We start from the raw sequence: 21,416 nt of genomic DNA, 5'->3' as shown, positions 1-21,416 counted from the left end.
TCGTTTAATTTAATTTAATTTAATTTATTCAATTTATTCAATAAACGGCAGAGCCAATTTACAAAAAATGTATAAAAAAAATGAAATATTATGGTAAACAGTAAAGATAACCAATTTTAACCTAAAATAACAAATAACAAAAGATAATAAAAATGACAACAATAAAAACCAACAAAATTAAATTAGTAACAATAATAAATAATTAATAAATTATAGGAACTTAGTACTTTACTGGATATCGGAGACCAAGATCCGGCAGGGGAGGCAAATCACAGATAGACCACAGGGCCTCTCAGGTCGATATCAAACGAAATCCCTGTGAAATACCCATCAGTAACACATCGTCCAAAAAGAAGACTAAAATCGACAAAAAGTGCATGAAGGTAGGCACGTGGAATGTTAAGTCAATATACCAAGCAGGTAAAGTCCATAATGTCATTCAGGAAATGGAAAGACTTAACATAAAAATATTAGGATTAAGTGAGACCAGATGGCCCAATTCAGGTGACATATTAGTAGGCCAAACAAAGATATACTACTCTGGTAATGACAATGACCCAAATCACTGGAACGGGGTAGCGATATTAGTTGATAAAACCACCCAGAAATTTGTAACTGGCTTCTTACCCATCTCGGATAGAGTTATGATGGTAACACTCAAAACAGCCCAGTCTAGAGTCAATATAATTCAAGTATATGCTCCCACAGCAGATAAATCGGATGAAGAGCTCGAACAGTTTTATAACGAATTACAACAAGCTTTAGAAGTAACCAAGTCTAGAGACGTTACAATAGTAATGGGAGATCTAAATGCAAAAATCGGTAGAGGAAGTCAAGGGGATTTTATTGGAAACTTTGGACTGGGCACTCGTAACGAGAGAGGAGAAAGATTGGCTCAATTCTGCCAAGAGACCGATTTTATTGTCACGAATACTTATTAAGGCCGCGTCTCACCATCAAATAATTTGATCAAACAGTTTGAGCAAACTTGACGTACTTGAGGAAGTACGTCAAAGTGACGTCACAATTGCAGTTTTTTTGAAATTCTAAAAATCTGTGCTCTCACTATCAGTCTAGTTTGATCAAATTTTTTGTATTGAGTTGTCTAACTTGTTTGTACTTTATTTAAAATTAAAATGTTTCATTATTATCCACAATGAACACTCAGGATGTGACGTCACTAACTGTCACTTTCAGTTTGCTCAAACCAGTTTGATCAAATTATTTGATGGTGGGACGCGGTCTTTATGATCTGCCGACCAGGAGACTCTATACATGGAAATCACCAGCAGACAACCAACATAACGTCATCAGAAACCAAATTGACTACCTTCTCATCTGCAAACGATACCGAAATTCCATATAATCAGTAAAATCATACCCTGGAGCTGATGTGAGGTCAGATCACAACCCAGTTGTAGGAAGGTTTAGAATTAATCTAAAGAAGCCTGTGGTTAAAACTAAAGTAGAGACGATACAAGTATCTCGTTTGAGAGATCCATCAACAAAAGAGCAAGTCACACTAAAAATTAAAGAAGAGCTCACCAAAATAGAAATTATTCCTACTGAAGATGCGAACAGGAAATGGCACATGTTAAAAGATGCTCTTATCCGCACATGTGAGACAACACTTACACCTAAACTAATTAAGAATAAAAATGAATGGATGACCGAGGAGATTCTAGATCTCATGGAAGCAAGGCGATCTTATAAAACCAAAGACAAAAACATGTATAATATTATACACACAGAAATAAGGAGAAAGATCAGAGAGGCAAAGGAAAGATGGTATAGTGACAGATGCGCAGAGATTGAACAGTTGGTAGAGAAACATGATAACTTAAACCTTCATAAGAAAATTAGTGAAATAGCAGGCACTAATATTAAGAAAAAATCAAACATACTGCTGGATAAAAACGGAAAAATAATTATAGACGTCGGTGAAAGGCTTAAAAGATGGCAGGAATATATTCAAGAGCTATTTAAAGACGAACGGACTGAAATAGTACTAGAGCAGGAAAAGTTCGACAACGGCCCAGACATAACAGAAGATGAGGTACTAGAGGCGATAAAGCGAACAAAGAACAACAAGGCAACAGGTCCTGACCAAATACCTGTAGACATAATACGGTTAATAGAGGACCAGCAAATTGGAATATTGGTCGACTTATTTAATACAATATACAGTACAGGAATCATTCCCAGAGATTGGCTGCTGTCAACGTTCATAACACTGCCAAAAAAACCAAATGCAAAAGAATGCCAAGACCACCGGATAATAAGTTTAATGAGTCATACACTCAAAATATTTTTAAAAATTATACACCGGAGAATACATAACAAACTTGAGCAGGACATAAGCGACACGCAATTTGGATTTAGAAATGCAATGGGAACGAGGGAAGCCCTGTTCGCTGTAAATGTACTTGTGCAAAGGTGCATGGATGTTAATCAGCCAGTATATATGTGTTTCTTGGATTACAACAAAGCCTTCGATAAGGTCAGACATAACCGCCTTATCGAATTACTTGAAAAGAAAAACTTAGATATGAGGGACATCAGGATCATTAGTGCTATCTATTATAATCAGATCGCTGTGGTAAAAGAGAACAACGCCTTTTCAAATGAAATACGTATTGAGAGGGGCGTCAGACAGGGCTGTGTCCTGTCTCCTACTTTGTTCAATTTGTATTCAGAGGAAATAATCCAGGAAGCACTAGAAGACCTAACCACGGGAATAAAAGTAAATGGTCGACCAATCAATAATATACGGTTTGCCGACGACACTATTTTATTAGCCGAATGTCTTGAGGATTTACAACAAATGGTTGACAGAGTGGTAGAAGTCAGCCAAGAAAACGGACTGTCCCTAAACACAAAAAAGACACAATTTATGGTAATCACAAAAGTTCAACAGCGCCAAGAAAGCATAACAATACATGGAGAACAAATTAAAAAGGTTGAAAAATATAAATATTTGGGTACAATAATTAATGAAACTAATGAGTACACAGAAGAGATTAAAGCAAGAATAGGACAGGCAAGAAATGCTTTCAACAAACTAAAAAAAGTACTCTGTAGCAGGGACATTACAATTTCTTTAAAGATAAGACTTCTGAGATGCTACGTGTTCTCCGTATTATTCTATGGGTTGGAGTCTTGGACATTAAAGAAGGATGTTTCGGACAGATTAGAAGCCTTCGAGATATGGGCCTACAGAAGAATATTAAGAATAAGTTGGGTGGATAGAGTCACGAATATCGAGGTGTTGAGAAGAATGGGAAAAGATAAAGAGGTTTTAAATACAATTAAAGTCAGAAAACTGCAATATCTGGGACATGTTATGAGGGGCGAGCGTTATAACTTGTTACAATTGATAATGCAAGGAAGAATACAGGGTAGAAGGAGTCGCGGAAGAAGACGCATCTCCTGGTTAAACAATTTGAGAGCTTGGTTTAATTGCACTTCTGCTGATCTCTTTAGAGCAGCGGTATCGAAAGTGCGAATTGCCGTGATGGTTGCCAACCTTCTTAGAGGAGATGGCACATGAAGAAGAAGAAGTACTTTACTTCAGTTACTGAATTATGTATGCTTCTTTTAAATACACGAAGACTGTCCACAAATGGATCAAGACTGTTTTGATTATGATTAATTAGACGCAAGGTGCGTGACAATGGGGAGTAAAAGCAATAGTTCGTATTATGATAAGGTATGCGAAAAATTGGGGAAACCCGTCTTTGGACAGTATTGAGGCTTATAGCTTGTAAGATAGTTGGGCAATGATATAGACCATTTAATATTTTATAAATGATTGTTAAATCTGATTTAGCCCTTCTTACTTCCAAGCTATCCAATTTAAATGTTTGATTAACAAGATCATAATTAATGTTAAAACCCTGACAAATATTGATATGAGCTCGAAATGCCAAAGAACGAAGAAATGTTTTCTGGACGGACTCAATATTTCTAATGTGACAATCATAGTAAGGTGACCATATAATTGAGGCATATTCCAGCAATTAGCGCACAAAAGAAACATATAACCTTAAAAAACAATTCGGTGACAGTTGAGAACTATTACGTGTTATAAATCCAAGATTTCGCATACTCCTATTAATCATGTCTGTAATATGTGGTATAAAAGTTAATTTTCTGTCAAACAAAACACCTAAGTCTTTAATACAGTCCACAGATTCAATAACAGTATTGTTCAATATATACGTTTTTACAATGGTATTGTTAGAGCGACTGAAGGTAATACTAAAGCATTTTTTAACATTTAATTCTAGACCATTATCAGTACACCATACACATAAGTTATTTAGATCCTTTTGTAGCAGTACAGTGTCTAGTTCGGACTCAATAACCTTATAAAATTTGAAATCGTCCGCAAAGGCCAGAAGTGCAGAATGTAATGTTATAGTACTCAGGTCTCTAATAAACAAGTTAAACAAGACAGGGCCTGAGTGAGACCCCTGTGGAACACCTGAAAGCACCTGAATCTCGCTAGATAAGTAATTGTTAATCCGAACGAACTGAGTACGCCCAGTTAACAAACTATACGAAAATCTTACAAGGCTCTCACCCAAACCCATTGCACTTAGTTTGGCAACAATATGTTTATGACTAACTCTATCGAATGCCCTTGAGAAGTCCGTGTAAACACTGTCTACCTGTTTGGAGCTCTCAAAGGCATTCAACAGGTCAAACTGATACATTAAAAGGTTGGTCACGGTGGATCTACCTTGAGAAAATCCATGCTGCTCGTCATTTAATATTTTGCGACAGTGCCAGGATAGATGGGTGGAAAATAATTTATCAAAAAGGTTAGGAATAGCCGATAGTATGCTAATCCCTCGATAGTTACGAACGTCACTCTTATTGCCACTTTTATGGATAGGTGTAAGAAAGCTGACTTTCCAAAAGTCGGGAAAAATACCAGTGGAAATGGATAAGTTAAACACATGCAGCAAGGGTTGGCTCAACGTACAAACACATTTCTTCAGCAGCACAGAGGGAATACCATCTGGGCCATGTGAATACCTACTCTGCAAACTATTTATACCATCAAAGACCTCTGTTAAAGAAAATTGCACTGTATTAAGATCCAAACTATAATTGAAGTTATAGTCAGGAATCTCCCCATCATTGTTTTTATATGATAAAGCAAAATGTTTTGAGAATAAATTTACAATTTCTTGACCACTGTCGGCAGTCTCATTATCAAGAAACATACTATTAGGATATGCACTTGATCTCCGTAAATTATTCACATGTTTATAGAACAGACTAGGGTTAACGGACAATTCTGTATTTATTCTCATTATGTAGTTGTTGTGACATTCATTGCGTAAAATTTTACATCTATCTCTACTTTGTGAAAATAATTGATAGTCCTCATAATTCCCAGTCTGCTTAAATTTACAATGTGCTTAATGTTTATTTGTATTTATTGCTCGCCCTACAGCTTCTGTACTCTGTCGGTTTATTTGACAGCATTTTTTTGGTTTCGTTCACATGAAAGGATTCATTTTTTCGGGCATGCATATTTCCAAGCTTTAGCAGGTTTAAAATTATTGTACTTATCCCTCCTCATCTCTTTTTTTCTTTTCAAGTTTCTGCAACAGAAACCGAGTGATTGAAAATACCATTCAAGTTTATCGGTTTTATTCATATAAATACAGAAAAGCATAAATATGTACCTTTTTGCTAGTTAAAAAAAATAAACAAAAAAAATAACCTAAACAAATATGTAGAATTTCATTCATACCAAAAAAAAATCTAAATTTCTGTAACAATAAAAAAGTCATTCAAACTAAAAATTATTATTGAGTACTAGAAGATACAATTTCAAATTAACTATGAATGTTAACATTAACTGATTAATTAAGTTGACAACACAGATTTCCAAAAAATCGTCCAGATGCAACGTTAGTAATAAGCAAATTCCCATGGATCAACCAGCAAAAGAGAAAACAAAAAGTGATATAAATGTTTATATTATGTTGTCTGTTATGGCAAAAAAAATAAATACTGGAACTACTTTTGTAGCTTTGTAACAACAATCAATGTGTTACTATTTTTAAGTAAAAGTTAAGCATGCAATGATAAACTTAACATTTATACCACCTTTGAATCAAGAATGTGATTTGTTGTATGATATATAAGTTAAGTTTAAAAACGTTAGATGTATAACAATAAAAGTATGTGCCATTAGATTGGTTGCATCTGAATTTTCTATTGCTTATCCGTGATATCTAAAATTCCCTGCAGTATTATACAGTATATGAATATTTTGAGACGGATCCAGTCTTCTGAATCGTATCTTTATGTAACTGGTAACCCAATGTAACTCTAGAAGGTATATGAAGCCTTTCCTTTAATTTACTTCCAATCTCTAGAACTGCGTGACTGTTCTGGGCATCAGCGGTCCAAACAGCTAAAAATAGTATATTTTAATAAAACGTGAAATTGGACAGTTAATTAACTATTTAGATGGGAAATGTAACTATTAAATTTAACTATTTAGATGGACAGTTAATATTAATAGGTGCTCAACACAGTATTCTAAGAGAAGTGTCTGAGAAAATATTATTTAATTCTTTTTTGCGATTAAAAATGCAAACAATTGTATGTAGTAAATAAAATTAATTATTAAAATGCAGTACTGCAAGCAAAATACAATTAATTAAATTTACTTTTATACAGGGTGAGTTTTTAGTGCGGGATCGGTCGATAATTCCATTACGGTATAGAATATCGAAAAAAGTTATTTAGAAAAAATGTAGGCAATGATATTCTCCACGCTTGGAAAATATGTCCATTTCTACAGGGTGATCAATAATAGCGTGGTATATCAAACATATAATTTTTTAAATGAGACACCCTATATATTTTTTCATATTTATATTCCCCTCATAATTCTTGTTCATATAATATAGGGTTTTGCATTACTATCAGTGTATTTAACAAGTTATGACCATTTTTATTTCGAAATCCCTATGAGATTAACACCCTGTATATAAAGAAGTAATTCATAGACAATAATTTGTTTTATGTAGTAAGATAAACAATATACTGTAGTTTTTAAATTAAGTCCAATTGAAATCATTGACGAATGTTTGTATACAGGGTGAACTACAAAACCAAATTACGATTTTCTCTATTTTTTTAAATGGATCACCCTATATTTTATTTTTCAAAAATATTGTATTTATTATACTCTTTCATTTTTATATAGCATTCCCTATATCTAAACTTATTACTTTCGGAGATATTTTTAGTTTTCTTCAACTTTCGGGAATACATTCAATTTTTCTAGTAGAAATAAGTTGGTATTGAATGATAATTAAACAAAATTATTTTTATTCAATAAATCACTATCACAAAATATAAACCATAGCAATATGCAATGAATGTATCAATAAATGTGATATTAAGGAATTATCATATTTCCCTAATATACAAGAATCATACAATTCCTACAAAAAAAATATAGGTATGTTGTGTATAATAAAATTACAAGATTATTTTTATTTAATAAACAACTCACACAAAACATAAATCAAAACAATATACAACTAATTTAATAGTTTTTAGATTATTATATCAACAGCATTCTAAGCCAAGAAGTTTTTACTAACACATTCCTAATAGCAGATTGTGACCCGCAGTTATTAATAATATAATTTTCATATTAAATTTCATTAATATGCATCAATAAGAAATTCCTACTTTGTTAACACTCAAACTAGGTGATCTATAAATGTTTAAGGTGATATTGTTAGAGATTATGTGATTGGTCCACATTTTTTGACGGTTGAGGTTTTTATACGACGGTGCTCCAGTTCTTCCAAAATTGATTTTTTCAAGTGGGGCTATATAAAAAACCTTGTATACCAGAAGCATCCAACAACGCTTGATGATATGAAAAATGGAATAAAAGAAGGTTTTAATAATATTGACTTACAAAAATGTTAGAAATGTGGCTCGGTCATTTGAATATCGGTTACAAAATTGCATATACAGTAGAACCCCTCTAATCCGTCACCCTCGGGACTAGGAGTATGGTCGGAACGCAAAAAAGGTCGGATTATCAGAAAAAGTCATTAAATACGTCTGTACAAGAAAAAAGCCTGTATTATTCTCTTCAGTGATATAATAACCATACATATGTACATAATTATATTGCATTAAAATGCCAGAATTCTTTGTTATGTATTTATTAAATTAATTGCAAAAAAAAGGTACATATGTACTGAAAAAGTTAGTAGTCTACTTGGAAAAAAAGTCAGTGATAGATTTCTGTTTACAAGACGAAATTCTGGAATTAGCTGCAATGTTTCTCCAATTTTTGATCCACAAGATGTCCATCGGTGTTGATGCTGAATTCTGCTCTATGTACTGAAGGCCGATTTCAAATGCATTCTTGGCATCGGTGTGTGAAATCTGGACAGGAGGCTCGTCAACATCACTGTCGGATTCTGAGTTCACGTTTTCATCACCACCATGTTCCAAAACCGCGGCAACAATGTCGTCATCATTCAGCACTTCACTGGTTTCGCAGTTTTTGTCGCATTGTTCAATCCACTCTTCAACTTCACCAGCAGGGATTGAATTATTCAGGGTTTGAAGATTTTTAACGATTTCCTGTATGTCGTTTTGCTCATCTTCGATCTGGTCAATTTCGTTCATAACTTCTGGCCAAAGCTTACGCCAAAATTTTCTTAGCGTGTCAGGATTCAGTTCTGCCCATGACTCAGCCATTGTATAGATAGCATCTTTAATGTTGAAGGATTTCATGGCTTGAAAAATGTCATATCCTTCTTCGGATTTTTCTAAGATAGAACTTATGTATTTTCGGCGATAACGCCTCTTAAAACATTCTATCACTCCCTGGTCCATTGGCTGGATAAGTGATGTGACATTTGGTGGGAGGAAGATAGCTTTTATATCTCCTTTTACTAAATCCTCCTCAGAGGGATGCGATGGTGCATTGTCCAATAGCAGTAGAGCTCGAACGGGAAGATTTTTCTTTTTCAAATCCTTCTCAACACATGGCACAAACTCGTCAAAAAACCACGATTTGAAAAGATTGCAGTCAATCCAAGCAGATTTTTGATTGCGGTAATTAAACCGGCAATGATGATAAATTGATGTTTCTGAAAGCCCTGGGCTTCTTAGATTTGCCTATAACAAACAGGGAAAGCTTGTGTGTACCATCGGCATTGCTACAAGGAGCAACAGTTAACCTATCTTTTAAGAGTTTCGTTCCCGCTACGGTTTCATTTGGCGCACTTAAGGTTTTACTGGGAAGCATTTTGTAATTTAGGCCTGTCTCGTCTATGTTATAGACTTGGCAAGGTAACAGTTCATTTTCTTTTACGATTTCTTGAAACTTCACCGAAAACTCGTTAGCCGCCTCAGCATCAGCAGATAATTTTTCACCACAAATTGAGATAAACCGGATACCATGACGGGTTTTCCAGCGATCAATCCAGCCTTCACTAGCTTTAAACTCACTTCCGACTTCTAGTTTTTTGTGCAAAATTATTGCCTTTTCTTTTATGATTGGGCCAGATATCGGAGTTCCCTTCCTTCTTTCTTGGCTGAACCACATCCATAAGCACTATCAAGCAGTTCAAGTTTAGGCTTTTTCAATGTTTTTTGATTCTTAAGAGCGTTTTCTCCATCTATCGTCATTGTATGTGATTCAATGTCTTTCCGATTTTTTCTCCAATCCTTAATTGTTGTCACGCCTACGTTCAGTTCCTTGGCAATTTTTTGTAGTGATTCACCTTTATCCAGCCTTTGAAGCACTGCAAGTTTTTCACTTAACGAAAGAGTAATGTGTTTACGTTTCGCGGACATTTTGAAAACATATGTACACACCACAAGGTTCGAAATAACACTGAAAGAATTGCGAGCAGGCACTGAAGGAATTTGCCGGGGCATGCGGGCAGGTCGGATTACCCGGAGCGTCGGACCATCCGAGGGCGGATTAGAGGGGTTCTACTGTACGTTGAAAGTGGTCATTTTCAACATTTACTTTAGACTTATATCCTTAACATCATATTAATTGGTACATTCATTAAATTTTGTTATGGTTTATTATTTTTTTGTTAGTTATTTATTGAATGAAAATATTTGTTATATTATTACATAATACTTATTTGTTAAGTTATTTACATTTATAAGAATATGTAATTGAATGTATTCCCGGCAAATGAAGAAAACTAAAAATATCTCAGAAACTAATAAGTTTAGGTATAGGAGATGCTATATAAAAATGAAAGAGTATCATAAATACAATATTTCAAAAAAATAAAATATAGGGTGATCTATTAAAAAAAATTGAGAAAATCGTAATTTTGTTTTGTAGTTTAAAAGTGCTTATAAAAATGAATGTTCTACTAAAAAATTCTTGGCTTAGAATGCTGTTGATATACCAATTTAAAAACTGTTACATCAGTTGTATATTGTTTTGATTTATGTTTCATGTAAGTTATTTATTGAATAAAAATAATCTTGTTATATTTTTATATACAATACAAATTTTTTTTTGTAGGAATTTTACGATTCTTGTATAGTAGGGAAATATGATAATTTCTTAATATCACATTTATTGGTATATTCAATGCGTATTACTATGGTTTATATTTTGTGTTAGTTATTTATCTAATAAAAATAATTTTGTTTAATTATCACTCAATACTAACTTATTTCTACTAGAAAAATTGAATGTATTCCCGAAATTTGAGAATAGAGAATAGAGAAAATCGTAATTTGGTTTTGTAGTTCACCCTGTATACAAATATTCGTCAATGATGTGAATTGGACTTAATTTAAAAACTACAGTATATTGTTTATCTTATTACATAAAACAAATTATTGTCTACGAATTACTTCTTTATATACAGGGTGTTAATCTCACAGTGATTTCGAAATAAAAATGGTCATAACTTGTTAAATACTCTGTATAGTAATGCAAAACCATATATTATATGAACAAGAATTATGAGGGGAATATAAATATGAAAAAATATATAGGGTGTCCCATTTAAAAAATTATATGTTTGATATACCACGCAGTTACTGATCACCCTGTATAAATGGACATATTTTCCAAGCGTGCAGAGTATCATTGCCTACATTTTTTTTAAATAACTTTTCTCGATATTTTATACCATAATGGAGTTATTGACCGATCCCGCACTAAAAACTCACCCTGTATAATAATTGCATATCATATCAATATTGTGGAGCAACATATAATTGGGCGTAGTTAAGCAGAAAACGTCCAACCCACATATTGTCAAAAATGAGATTTTATTACCAGCGAGTACAAAATTCCTGTTTCTGTAATAGGTGTGGATCCCGCGTATGAAAAAAAAAAGTTGATTAATAGCAAGCTGAAAATTTGTTAATAGCTAAAGGGTGTCTAGTCGGACAAACTTTGATATATGGGAACACTGGAACAGAGGAAGTTTTAATTGTGAAACAGCTTAAAAATTTGGAACGGTCAGACTACGAAAATGTCACATGTATTTTGTCCGACAGAACATCCAATTGATTTGTTACCCTTTCATTAAACTCTCATGCAAAAATCAGACTGATATTTATCACTTGTCATAATTCATTATAATTCCCAGTTGGTGATAACTCGTAGCAGCCTGATTTTTGCATGAGAGTTTAATGAAAGGGTAACAAATCAGTTGGAAGTTCTGTCAGACAAAATAAATGTGACATTTTCGTGGTCTGACCGTTCCAAATTTTTAACCTGTTCCACAATTAAAACTTTTCCTGTTCCAGTGTTCGTATATATCAAAGTTTGTCCGACTAGACACCCTTAAACTATTAACAAATTTTCAGCTTGCTATTAATCAACTTTTTTTTCATACGCGGGATCCAGACCTATAATGTGCAGAAACCGTCCAAGCGAAAACACTACCTTTTTCTTACAGAATAGCCAAAGATTTAATCCACAATCATGCCTAACTCAGATTTCTAATATGAATAATAAGTTCCAGTGGTTTGAGCGTTTTCTAAAAAATATAAATTGATTTCAATAACCGTATCAAAATAACCATTGAAGTGTGCCAAGTGGTTTGAATCAATGTTTTATCAAAACATTTTCTCTTATTACCATTTAGGCAGTATACGTCAAACCCGTAATTTTGAATATATCTTTCTTAAAAAATGCTCTTTTGAAAAATTACCTAACTAAACTCTTCATACAATTAATATCAAGTATTATAGTCACTGTCATAGTAATCAAAACTATTGTGTTTTAGAGGGGTACGATAATAATACTTAATTCAATTTCTCAACAATTGCTATTTGTGGGTTGGACTTATTCTGCTTAACTACGTCCAATTGTTCTTCTTCAATGACAGTAGGTATGAGATATTCGTCAATTTGAAAACTTCAATTGGCAATATGTATTATTTAAGAAAGTTGCAAGATTTCTCCACTAATTGCGCACAATTGTTTCCCGTATCCCCTCCAAGTACTTGCACACTGCGAATACTAGAATGTCTCAGCAACACTAGCGAGATTATAAAAAGCATCAAGAAGAGAAATTTGGAGTACTTCGGACATGTAATGAAAGGTCCAAAATATAGGTTGCTACAAAATATTATGCAAGAGAAAATAGCAGGACGAGGAAAGACTACATGGTTGAAGAATTTGTGAGATTGGTATGGTATTGATACAGAGGCATGCTACTTGGGATGGCAGTAAATAAAATTAAGATAGCTATGATGGCGACCAATGTTCTGAAAGGTAATGGTACATAAAGAAGAATGGCATCAAGAAAACATTCAACTAATGAGAAAGAAGTGGATGATGTAGATTATAAAATTAGATTTACCCAGAATGATTAGAATTTAATGATGATCAACCAAGAAACAAACATTCCAAACCACTTGAGGTAGATTATAATTACGCATTGAAGAAAAAGAGATGACAATTCGGACATAATAAAATGGTACTGATTCATCTGCAAGTGAAAATGACAAGAATGATTAAGACTATGTAGTTGCTGCAAGGATGTATCCTGCTGGATAAATTCTGTATCCTGCTGCAAATAAAATCATAACATAATCGAATCAAAAAGAAGCCAGCAAAAGGTCTGCATAAGTTCTAGAACCATGGATTGTTTATTTGAAGATACCATGTTAGTGATGATCGTGACACATATTAACCAATACACTGACAGCATAAAAAATGATAATCACTCCCTATGGATTCTGCAAATACGGACATTGTTGAAATTAGAGCATTCTTAGGCTGCTGCATTTCACAGGCAGAGTAAAACTAAAGGATATAGATTGACTAAAATCATTAAAAAATCTAATATCTTACCTATTTTGTCGCCCTTTTGCCTTATATTAACAACTGCTCCACATATTTCTTCAGAATTTTCAAAAGCTTCACCAATAAGGCATAATATCTAAAAGTATGTTTTCTATTATTTTCTATTGCTACTCTAATTTATAAAAATAAAAGTTTTATTTTTTTATGGACAGTGGCAGATAGAGATGTTGAAAAAGTATCTATTCGTTACAAAGTACTTGTTACTTACGAATACCGAAAGTAAGGATTACTATACGAGAGTCAAATCGTTACTTTGATTACTCTGATTACTTCGTACCAATCGTATCAAAGCGAGTAACGACTAATATATCTACTTTGATTGCTCTGAATACTTCGTATCAGAGCGAATAATGACTATTGTATCTACTTTGATTACTCTGATTACTTCGTTACTTCGTACCAATCGTATCAGGGCGAGTAACGACTACTGTATCTATTACCAGTACACTTAATTACTTTTTACCAATCGTATCCCAGCGATTAGCGGACAGGACCGGTATATTACTGTTATCAAATATCGTTATCGGTATGAAGCGTTTTAAGGGTATGAAGGTGAGGAAAAGATAGAAGATGAAACAGAGGGAGGTATAATGGTATACGTAAAATATGTAAAGTATGTCATTAACAAAGATCGAATGCGAGAACCCTATATTTTTATCTAGATCTATGCGATTTACCAATGTATATTAGATAGTAGATCTTGTTATACGGAATACCTATACAAAAACCTACCTACAGTGAAATAGAATTCTTGATATGATTACCGGTACTCAAATACAAAAGTATTAAAAGTAATCATAGTAATCAAATCATTTTTATCCCTTAAGCCTTAAACAGATCGATGAAGGTCGTTGTTATATTGGAATACCTATACAAAATACCTACTTACTGAGAAATACGATTCTCGATATGATTACCGGTACTCAAAAATACAAAAGTAAGAAAAGTATTCATAGTAATCAAAGTAACGAATACTGTAAATGATTACTTTATATAAAATTAACGATGTGTAACGAATACTTGAAAGTTACTATAATCAACATCACTAGTGGCAGACTCTAATAAGGGTATTAACTAAACTGCGTATTTATTGACAATTTTAGGTATGTCGATGGCACAGTGATAGTGGTGGATAGCATCAAAGATCTTCAATGTCTTTTAAATGATCTGACTCTTGCAAGTGGAGCTTTGGGTTTGAAAATAAATATCAAGACAAAAAAAATGAGTAGCAGTAGCTGGAGGAGAAATCAAGCAGTCAGGCAGTTTAAATAGTTGGGGTGTCTGCTAACTGACAGTTGGGACTCTGAGACTGAAATAAAGAGCAGAGTAGAACAAGTGAGAAATTATTTTTTGAAATGTTGTAAATTTCTGACTGATAGCAAGTAGTTGCATTTCAACCTGATATCCAAGATGGTAAAGTTTGATGAAGTTTTTAAAATGTGGTGGCTGCTTAGAATACCATGGAAGGCCAGATTCAGAAATTTGGAAATATTGCGAAAAGTGTTCCTCCAGGATAGAGAACTTTTTGATTAATTTTACAGGTTGGAGTAATAGTTAATAAGGTATGAAATATACATTTTTTGGACTGCATGTTGATCATGTTAAAGATATATTTATTAATGAATATAACCAAGAAATGCTTATGATACTTACAATATCTAACCAGTATCTATCTAGATCATTGTTTCTTTGTTTCTTTTCTAAGCTGAGCAGCCATCTGCCTCCTCGTTTATTGGCATCATCTTCCCACATGGGTCTAATTCCTTTCTTGAATAAGGAATAATCAGTTCCTTGCCTTAATTCACTTGAAGGTTTGATGTGGTTGTAAAGGCTAAATAAATAAAAAGCATACTTATTATTTGGATACATAGAATAAGCCAGAAACAAAAATCCAGCGTATGGAAAATATATTAATAAAGTTCAACAAGTCTTATTTTGATTTTGCTTTATTGGCTTCAAATATGTAGTGACTTTACACAAAGTCACTCAGTATAGTTTATACTAAAATATAATTTAATTCATTTGATTCTGTATATTTAGGAATTATGATTCTTGGTTTTGTTATCAAATTTTTGTACTGAAATTTATAAATTATTAGTAACTTATTTTTGTGTAATTCTAAATAATTTTGCATCTGTTAGTGGGAGTGAATTTTTTATTCCCAATATTTATTAGTTAAGTTTTCAATGGTTAATAATGCCACATTTGTTAAAAGATCTGACTTAGTGTTTCTTAGCTTTATGCAGTATTTTTGAGCTAAAAGTTATCTATGTAATTCTACTGGGATTTTATTACTCTGTTAGCATAAAGTTTGTTGGAGTTGATACCATTGCACTTATTCTCCTAACATGTTCTCAAGGGCATATACATCCAAGGACCTAATACAAGCATTGTAGAACAATAAAGCTATTTTGGGCAATATAAACATATAAGGGCTAACATATAAAGCAAACTGTCATTATTTTTTCATGCAGAATTACCCCTTAAAGTTTGTCCCACTTATTTAGAAACACTGTGTATTGATGAAGAACATGTCTAGTTGTTAAAGTACCTAACTTTTTTATTATCCAACATAAACGAATGAATCAAAAAACAGAATGTTAAGAAAACCTGAGGCTATACTTTGGTTTTAATTTCAGTATTCCACAGTGTGATGCGAACTTTGAGAAATAAACACAGTTTGATTCGTACACCAGGTATACAATAAAAATTTAACTGTTTATCAGCAATATTATTACAGCAATATTGCTGAAGAATCAGGCTATAACATATTTAAAAAATCACTTAAATCGGCCAACAGGTTTAGGAAATACGAGACATCAAAAATGACCAAATTTTTAAGTGGGCCAATTTCTATGCACGTAAGTTTATATTATTATTAAAATATGGTCAATGGTCATATGGTCTGCCAACCAATTATGAGATATATCAGATTATTATTAACATCCTAAGTGCTCTAAACTTTGTTGCAAACATGGGCTAAACACAGTTGCTCGAAATGGCATAGTGTAGTTTACCTCCGACGTCCAGATATAAATTTATTATTTAATATATTGAAAAATTTCAAATCCTAAATATTGAAAAGGTTCAAAACAAATTTTTACGTTTTGCAGCTTTTAAGATGGGTTTAACAGTTAGAAATTATACTTATGACCAGTGCTGTTTTTGTGACGGTACTCGCTGGTACGCTGTACCGGTACCTCGTGGGACAACAAAAAAACAAAAAAAAAACAACAAAATATTTTGTCAGTTTTTTCCATTAAAAGCAGACATAACTTTTCAGAAACCACAAGTTTGATAAGAGTAAAAAATTTCCAAATGTCTCGGACAAATAATCTTTGTACTCTTATCAATGATGTAGCCAAGCAGGGATGGTCTTAGATTTTTTATAGTGTTCAGGACAAATTATAGACAAATTTCTGAATTTTTTCCTTGCTCTCAAATAGCTTTAAAATGGCCTTTTTGAGACTAAATTTAAAAAGTTCTCAGGGGCGGACCCCCTTCTAACCACCCCCAGACTCCCTGGAACATTGTGTACCGAAACCTATATTGTTACAAAAACAGCACTGCTTATGACAATATATTAATGAGATTAAATTTACAAACTCTTGAATGCAGAAGAGTCATGTTGGATATTTGTTATCTTCGCAAAATTATCTCTGGTGTTATTAAGGGGGGGGGGGGGGTATGGTTTGAAATATTTAATTTTTTTTATCATTTCAAATAAAAGTGCATACTTCCAAGAATACTCTCTGAAAATTTCAAAATAATCGGAGTAAAATTACCAGAGATACAGGGTGTTGAATATGCCTACCTTCGACTCGCGTTGCCGCGGCTTCGCGCCAGCACGCTTGAGCGTAGTGAGAAACGTTAAACAACTATTTGCCTTCTCTTTTGTAGATTACTCCTCGATTTAAAAAACATATTCCAATGTGCATCACTTTACGATTTGGCAGACAAATAAGAAGATGAAGATGCAGTTGTCAAAACTTTAAACGCATTTTTCTCAAAACTGCTTTTTCAAATGCGGTGGACATTGTAACTAAAAAACTACTGGGCCGATCTACCTGATATTTTGCAAATATTTTCTTTAGACATTTCATGAGGTAACAACGTCGAGATATTTTTCTTTTTTTGCTTATTTTTTGTTCAACAATAATAAGTCTGTTGATTTTCACAAAATTTTTACCAAAAATTTCATTTTTTTGATTTCTGAGTGATACCAAAACTTCAAAAATCATTAAAAATAAAAAAAACTCGACGTTGTGACCTCGTGAAACTCATAAGCTAATTAAATCTTTTTGAATTTTTTGTTTCGTATGATCGAGTGACGAGTTCTGATGTCCACCGCAAAATCCATTCTTTTGTGAGCTGCCTGTCAAAATTTGTCACCAATGGCTTATTTTCCAATATTTTGGATTGAATTTTTTTCTAAGCATTTTTTGAATTGTACTTAATATGCTTATTTAATTTAAAAATAAAATATTTGTACCAAAACTTCGAAAAAAATTCACAAAAATGTGCTTGATATGTTGATTTCAAACCATACCCCCTCCTTAACTCCTAAGAATTGATAAGTCTTGTGTGCTTTAATATACCTGCTAGATTGACACGAAATCCACAAATATTCAAAGAACAACGGCATGCTACAAATTATGGTCAATATGCACCAATTAGTAGATTGACCCTGTATGGAAACAAGTTTAGTCATCTAATAGATCTGTTTGGTTCTTCAATTCCCTCTATTAAACAAGAACTCGGGCGCCTTGAATTTTGAATTTGAAAAAAAAATTAAATAGATTTAACTGTTGTAATTGAATCAGTTGTCTTCATAATTTGAAAATAATTTATATTCTTTTTTATTTTTTATGTTTGTGATTTATAGTTTTACGTGTATCTAATTTTTAAATTTTCATTATAATGACGAAAGCTCTGCTTTATTGTATTTTGTATGTATTGGGTTTATCCCGTTGATGAATAAATAAAATCCCTAGATACTTATACTGATTCAGCACTGATGTAGTAGCCCCGCCAAAGGCTATGTTCCCTGGTGTACACAACCTATGCCTGGTATTGTTATTCATGTACCATGTCCTTGCAGGACATTGGTTAGCATCATAGCTATCTTAATTTTATTCACTGTCATCCTAAATAGCATGCTTGTATCAATATCATGCCAATCTCGCAAGTTCTTCCACCATGAAGTCCATCTTCATCCTGGACTGGGTTTGCCTACTATTTTCCCTTGAATAATATTTTGTAGCAACCTATATTTGATAACTCTCATTATATATCTGACATACTCCAGCTTTCTTGGTGCTTTTATATTTTCAGTAATCTTGCTGGAACATTCTAGTATTGTGGAGTTTGGAATCATCTCTACCCAAGAAACTTTTAAAATACTACTATAGCACCACATTTTGAAAGCCTTCGGTTGATTTAGATCAAATCTACATGTACGTATTCACAGTGCAAGACTCTACACCATAAAGAAGACTGAGAACATATAGCAACAAAGTAGGTGGATCCTCAATGCCAATTTTAAATCTGTTATATATATTTCCTTGGAAATACTTCTAAAAGTGGCTCTGGCCTGCCTTATTTTAGTGATCTATCACTGTGGTGAAAAACATAATAATAGATCTTTTCGTGGACATTGTCATATTATTTTCATTTGTCCACTGTATAATAACTTCAACTATTATGTGAATATAAACCCTTGTTTAAATTTAAGCAGTTTTAATTTACTTATAAACTTATTATGTGTGAATAATGTTTTCGTTTAAGTTACAATTAACATTGGAATAAGCACTTTTACTTGGTTGTTATAGTAACTTCCAGCCACTTCAAGCTGAAGTCAAAATTTAACAAACATAGCAAAAAATAAGTACAGTATACTCTCTCTATAACGAACACGGGTATTACGAGTTTTCGCTTATAACGAAGTACATTAGCTGTCCCATGAAATTCCTATTAAACTATAACCCTCTACAATGAGGCATATTTGGTTATAACGAGGGAAAATGAGATCGAAGAACATGTTTCTTTACTGTTTTTGGCACAGTGATGACTATAAATATCACAGCTGCTTTTATACAGAAATGCCTAAAATCTGTGTGCTTATCAAGGCCTGTGATGTAATAAACTCCACTGCCTGTCAACTTCGTCCTGCTTATCCACCGACTATGTCAGAAGCGCCATTCAAACAATTTTTAGCAACTTATATTGCTCGGAATGGCTTCACTATAGGAAGTAAATGTCTTAGAAAACTACATATTCACATGTATGCACAACATTATTGTTGTCTGATATAAAGAGGTAATTAGTCTGCCATTTCAGTTCTCGTTAGTGGCGAATCCAGGGGAGGGCGATCAGTCCCCCCTCTCAAACCAAGTTATATATAAAGATTATAAAAACATTCATTTATTTTTCATAGAAATTTAGCCAATCGGGCCCCCCTCTTGATGATGCTGGATCCACCACTGTCTCGTTATAGAGCGAGTCTACTATACTAAATTTACTAGACAGTTAGGACGGGTATCAGTGAAGGGAGTGTAAAAAAATAATTAAAGTAATTTACTTAAACTAATTTTGTGTGAATTTGCATTAGAATCCTGATTAGTTTGTTAGTAACTAACAGAGCTGTATGCTTATCCTAAAAATAATGACAGATACAACTGCTCCCTATTTTGACATTTATACCAGAATAACCTTTTATTGCATACCTCCAGAAGTCCTCCACAGTTTGGAAAGTGGCAATTTCTTTTTGGTTTTTCTCCCATGCCTGGGTTCTATCATTTTCATAATACCATAGAGTCCAAGCATTTTGTAAGGGATGTTTTATAGAAAAGTCCATGGGTATTTCTAAATCGTTGTCGTTTTTCTGTTCGTTTTTGTCGATCTGAAAGGAAGTCATTTGTTATTTCAACTTAACTATCAATGGGATCATAGCTCACTGAACTGATTTTATACAAGTTTTTCTTGGAACTACAATGACAATATGGCAGTTTTTATCATCATGTGAAAGTTTTTTGTGTTTCCTCGGTAACGTAGCAAAATATAAGTCTTTGATTATGTGAAGAGCTTAATTAATGAAAATTTTATAATTTGAAAAGTAATTTACCTCATTTTCTAGAGAATTTGTAGACATTTCGGAAGCAAAATTATAATCCTGTAAAACGAATTTTACAGGTTATGTTAAGAAGGGTCAGGGAGCAGCACTGCCAACGTTTTAACGACAAATGTCACTAAATTATTTTTTGTGTTTAAAATTTTAAAATTACATGTGAATTTATAAAATTATTATAATACCAATGTTTATAGTTAGAAGGACATAATTTATTTTTTATGTTTGACACTTTTTACAGTGCCATTGACGACAAATTGATGAAATGTTTATGAAATGAAAATGTTTACATATCTAAAAATATTTTTTTTTTATTATTTTTCAAATTTTTGTAGACATGTGCAATATGTGCATATTAAAATTTCAAAACTGTGTATTATTTAATTATATTAAACAAATGCAGTAAAATATATTCTGTTAGCATAGGCAATACTTTTTACACAGTTGTAACATATCTTTGAGCTGAATTGTGTATGATTTGCTGCCTATACTCCAGGAAGATTCGAAGAAATAAATTAATCAATAAATTAAATACAAGATGAGCAAAATTTAAGAGGATTGAAAACTTCTCAATAACTATAAAACTATATAGGTATTTGACGAATTTTTCCGTTAATATATGCGTACAATTAGCAAATCTACGTTTTCTGCAGACATTTCTGAGTGTTTCTTTTTATTATTAACAATTTAGTGCGAAAAATGCGATATTTTGTGCAGGACAAAATAACAAATAAGTTTTTCGTATCCCTTCTTTTACATAATGTTTTAACCACCAATTGAAGAAATAACTCTTAAAATTCTTGGTTGTGGGTCAAACACAAAATGAAGGAGATCCATGGTTCAAAGAAGAGGTGTCCTAAAAATATGGGTCTATCTATAGTCCTGCATAATTAATTCCTATTAGAGCTAGCTA

General features: G+C 32.8%; 1 protein-coding gene across 1 annotated transcript; it reads right to left on the bottom strand.

Moving 5' to 3' along the window:
- Positions 1–5,650: 5,650 nt before the first annotated feature.
- On the bottom strand, positions 5,651–20,666 carry LOC114324251 (eukaryotic translation initiation factor 4E-1A). Its single transcript, XM_028272045.2, has 5 exons — positions 20,501–20,666; positions 20,103–20,278; positions 15,031–15,208; positions 13,366–13,453; positions 5,651–6,439 (listed from the first exon to the last, which is right to left on the bottom strand). The coding sequence occupies exons 1-5, from the start codon at positions 20,525–20,527 to the stop codon at positions 6,276–6,278; spliced, it is 633 nt and encodes a 210-aa protein (XP_028127846.1). The 5' UTR covers positions 20,528–20,666; the 3' UTR covers positions 5,651–6,275.
- Between the last annotated feature and the right edge of the window lie 750 nt (positions 20,667–21,416).

The sequence above is a fragment of the Diabrotica virgifera genome, chromosome 3 (genome assembly GCF_917563875.1).
Source record: "Diabrotica virgifera virgifera chromosome 3, PGI_DIABVI_V3a".
NCBI lineage: Eukaryota > Metazoa > Arthropoda > Insecta > Coleoptera > Chrysomelidae > Diabrotica > Diabrotica virgifera.
The sequence above is the reverse complement of the archived record's forward strand: the minus strand, read 5'-3'. Positions and strand labels throughout refer to the sequence as shown.

Coding starts and splice junctions, on each gene's coding strand:
- LOC114324251 (XM_028272045.2), bottom strand. CDS start 20,527: ATGTCTACAAATTCTCTAGAAAATGAG. Junction 20,279..20,500: donor CAAATTCTCTAGAAAATGAG/GTAAATTACTTT, acceptor ACTTCCTTTCAG/ATCGACAAAAACGAACAGAA. Junction 15,209..20,102: donor ACTGTGGAGGACTTCTGGAG/GTATGCAATAAA, acceptor TTATTTATTTAG/CCTTTACAACCACATCAAAC.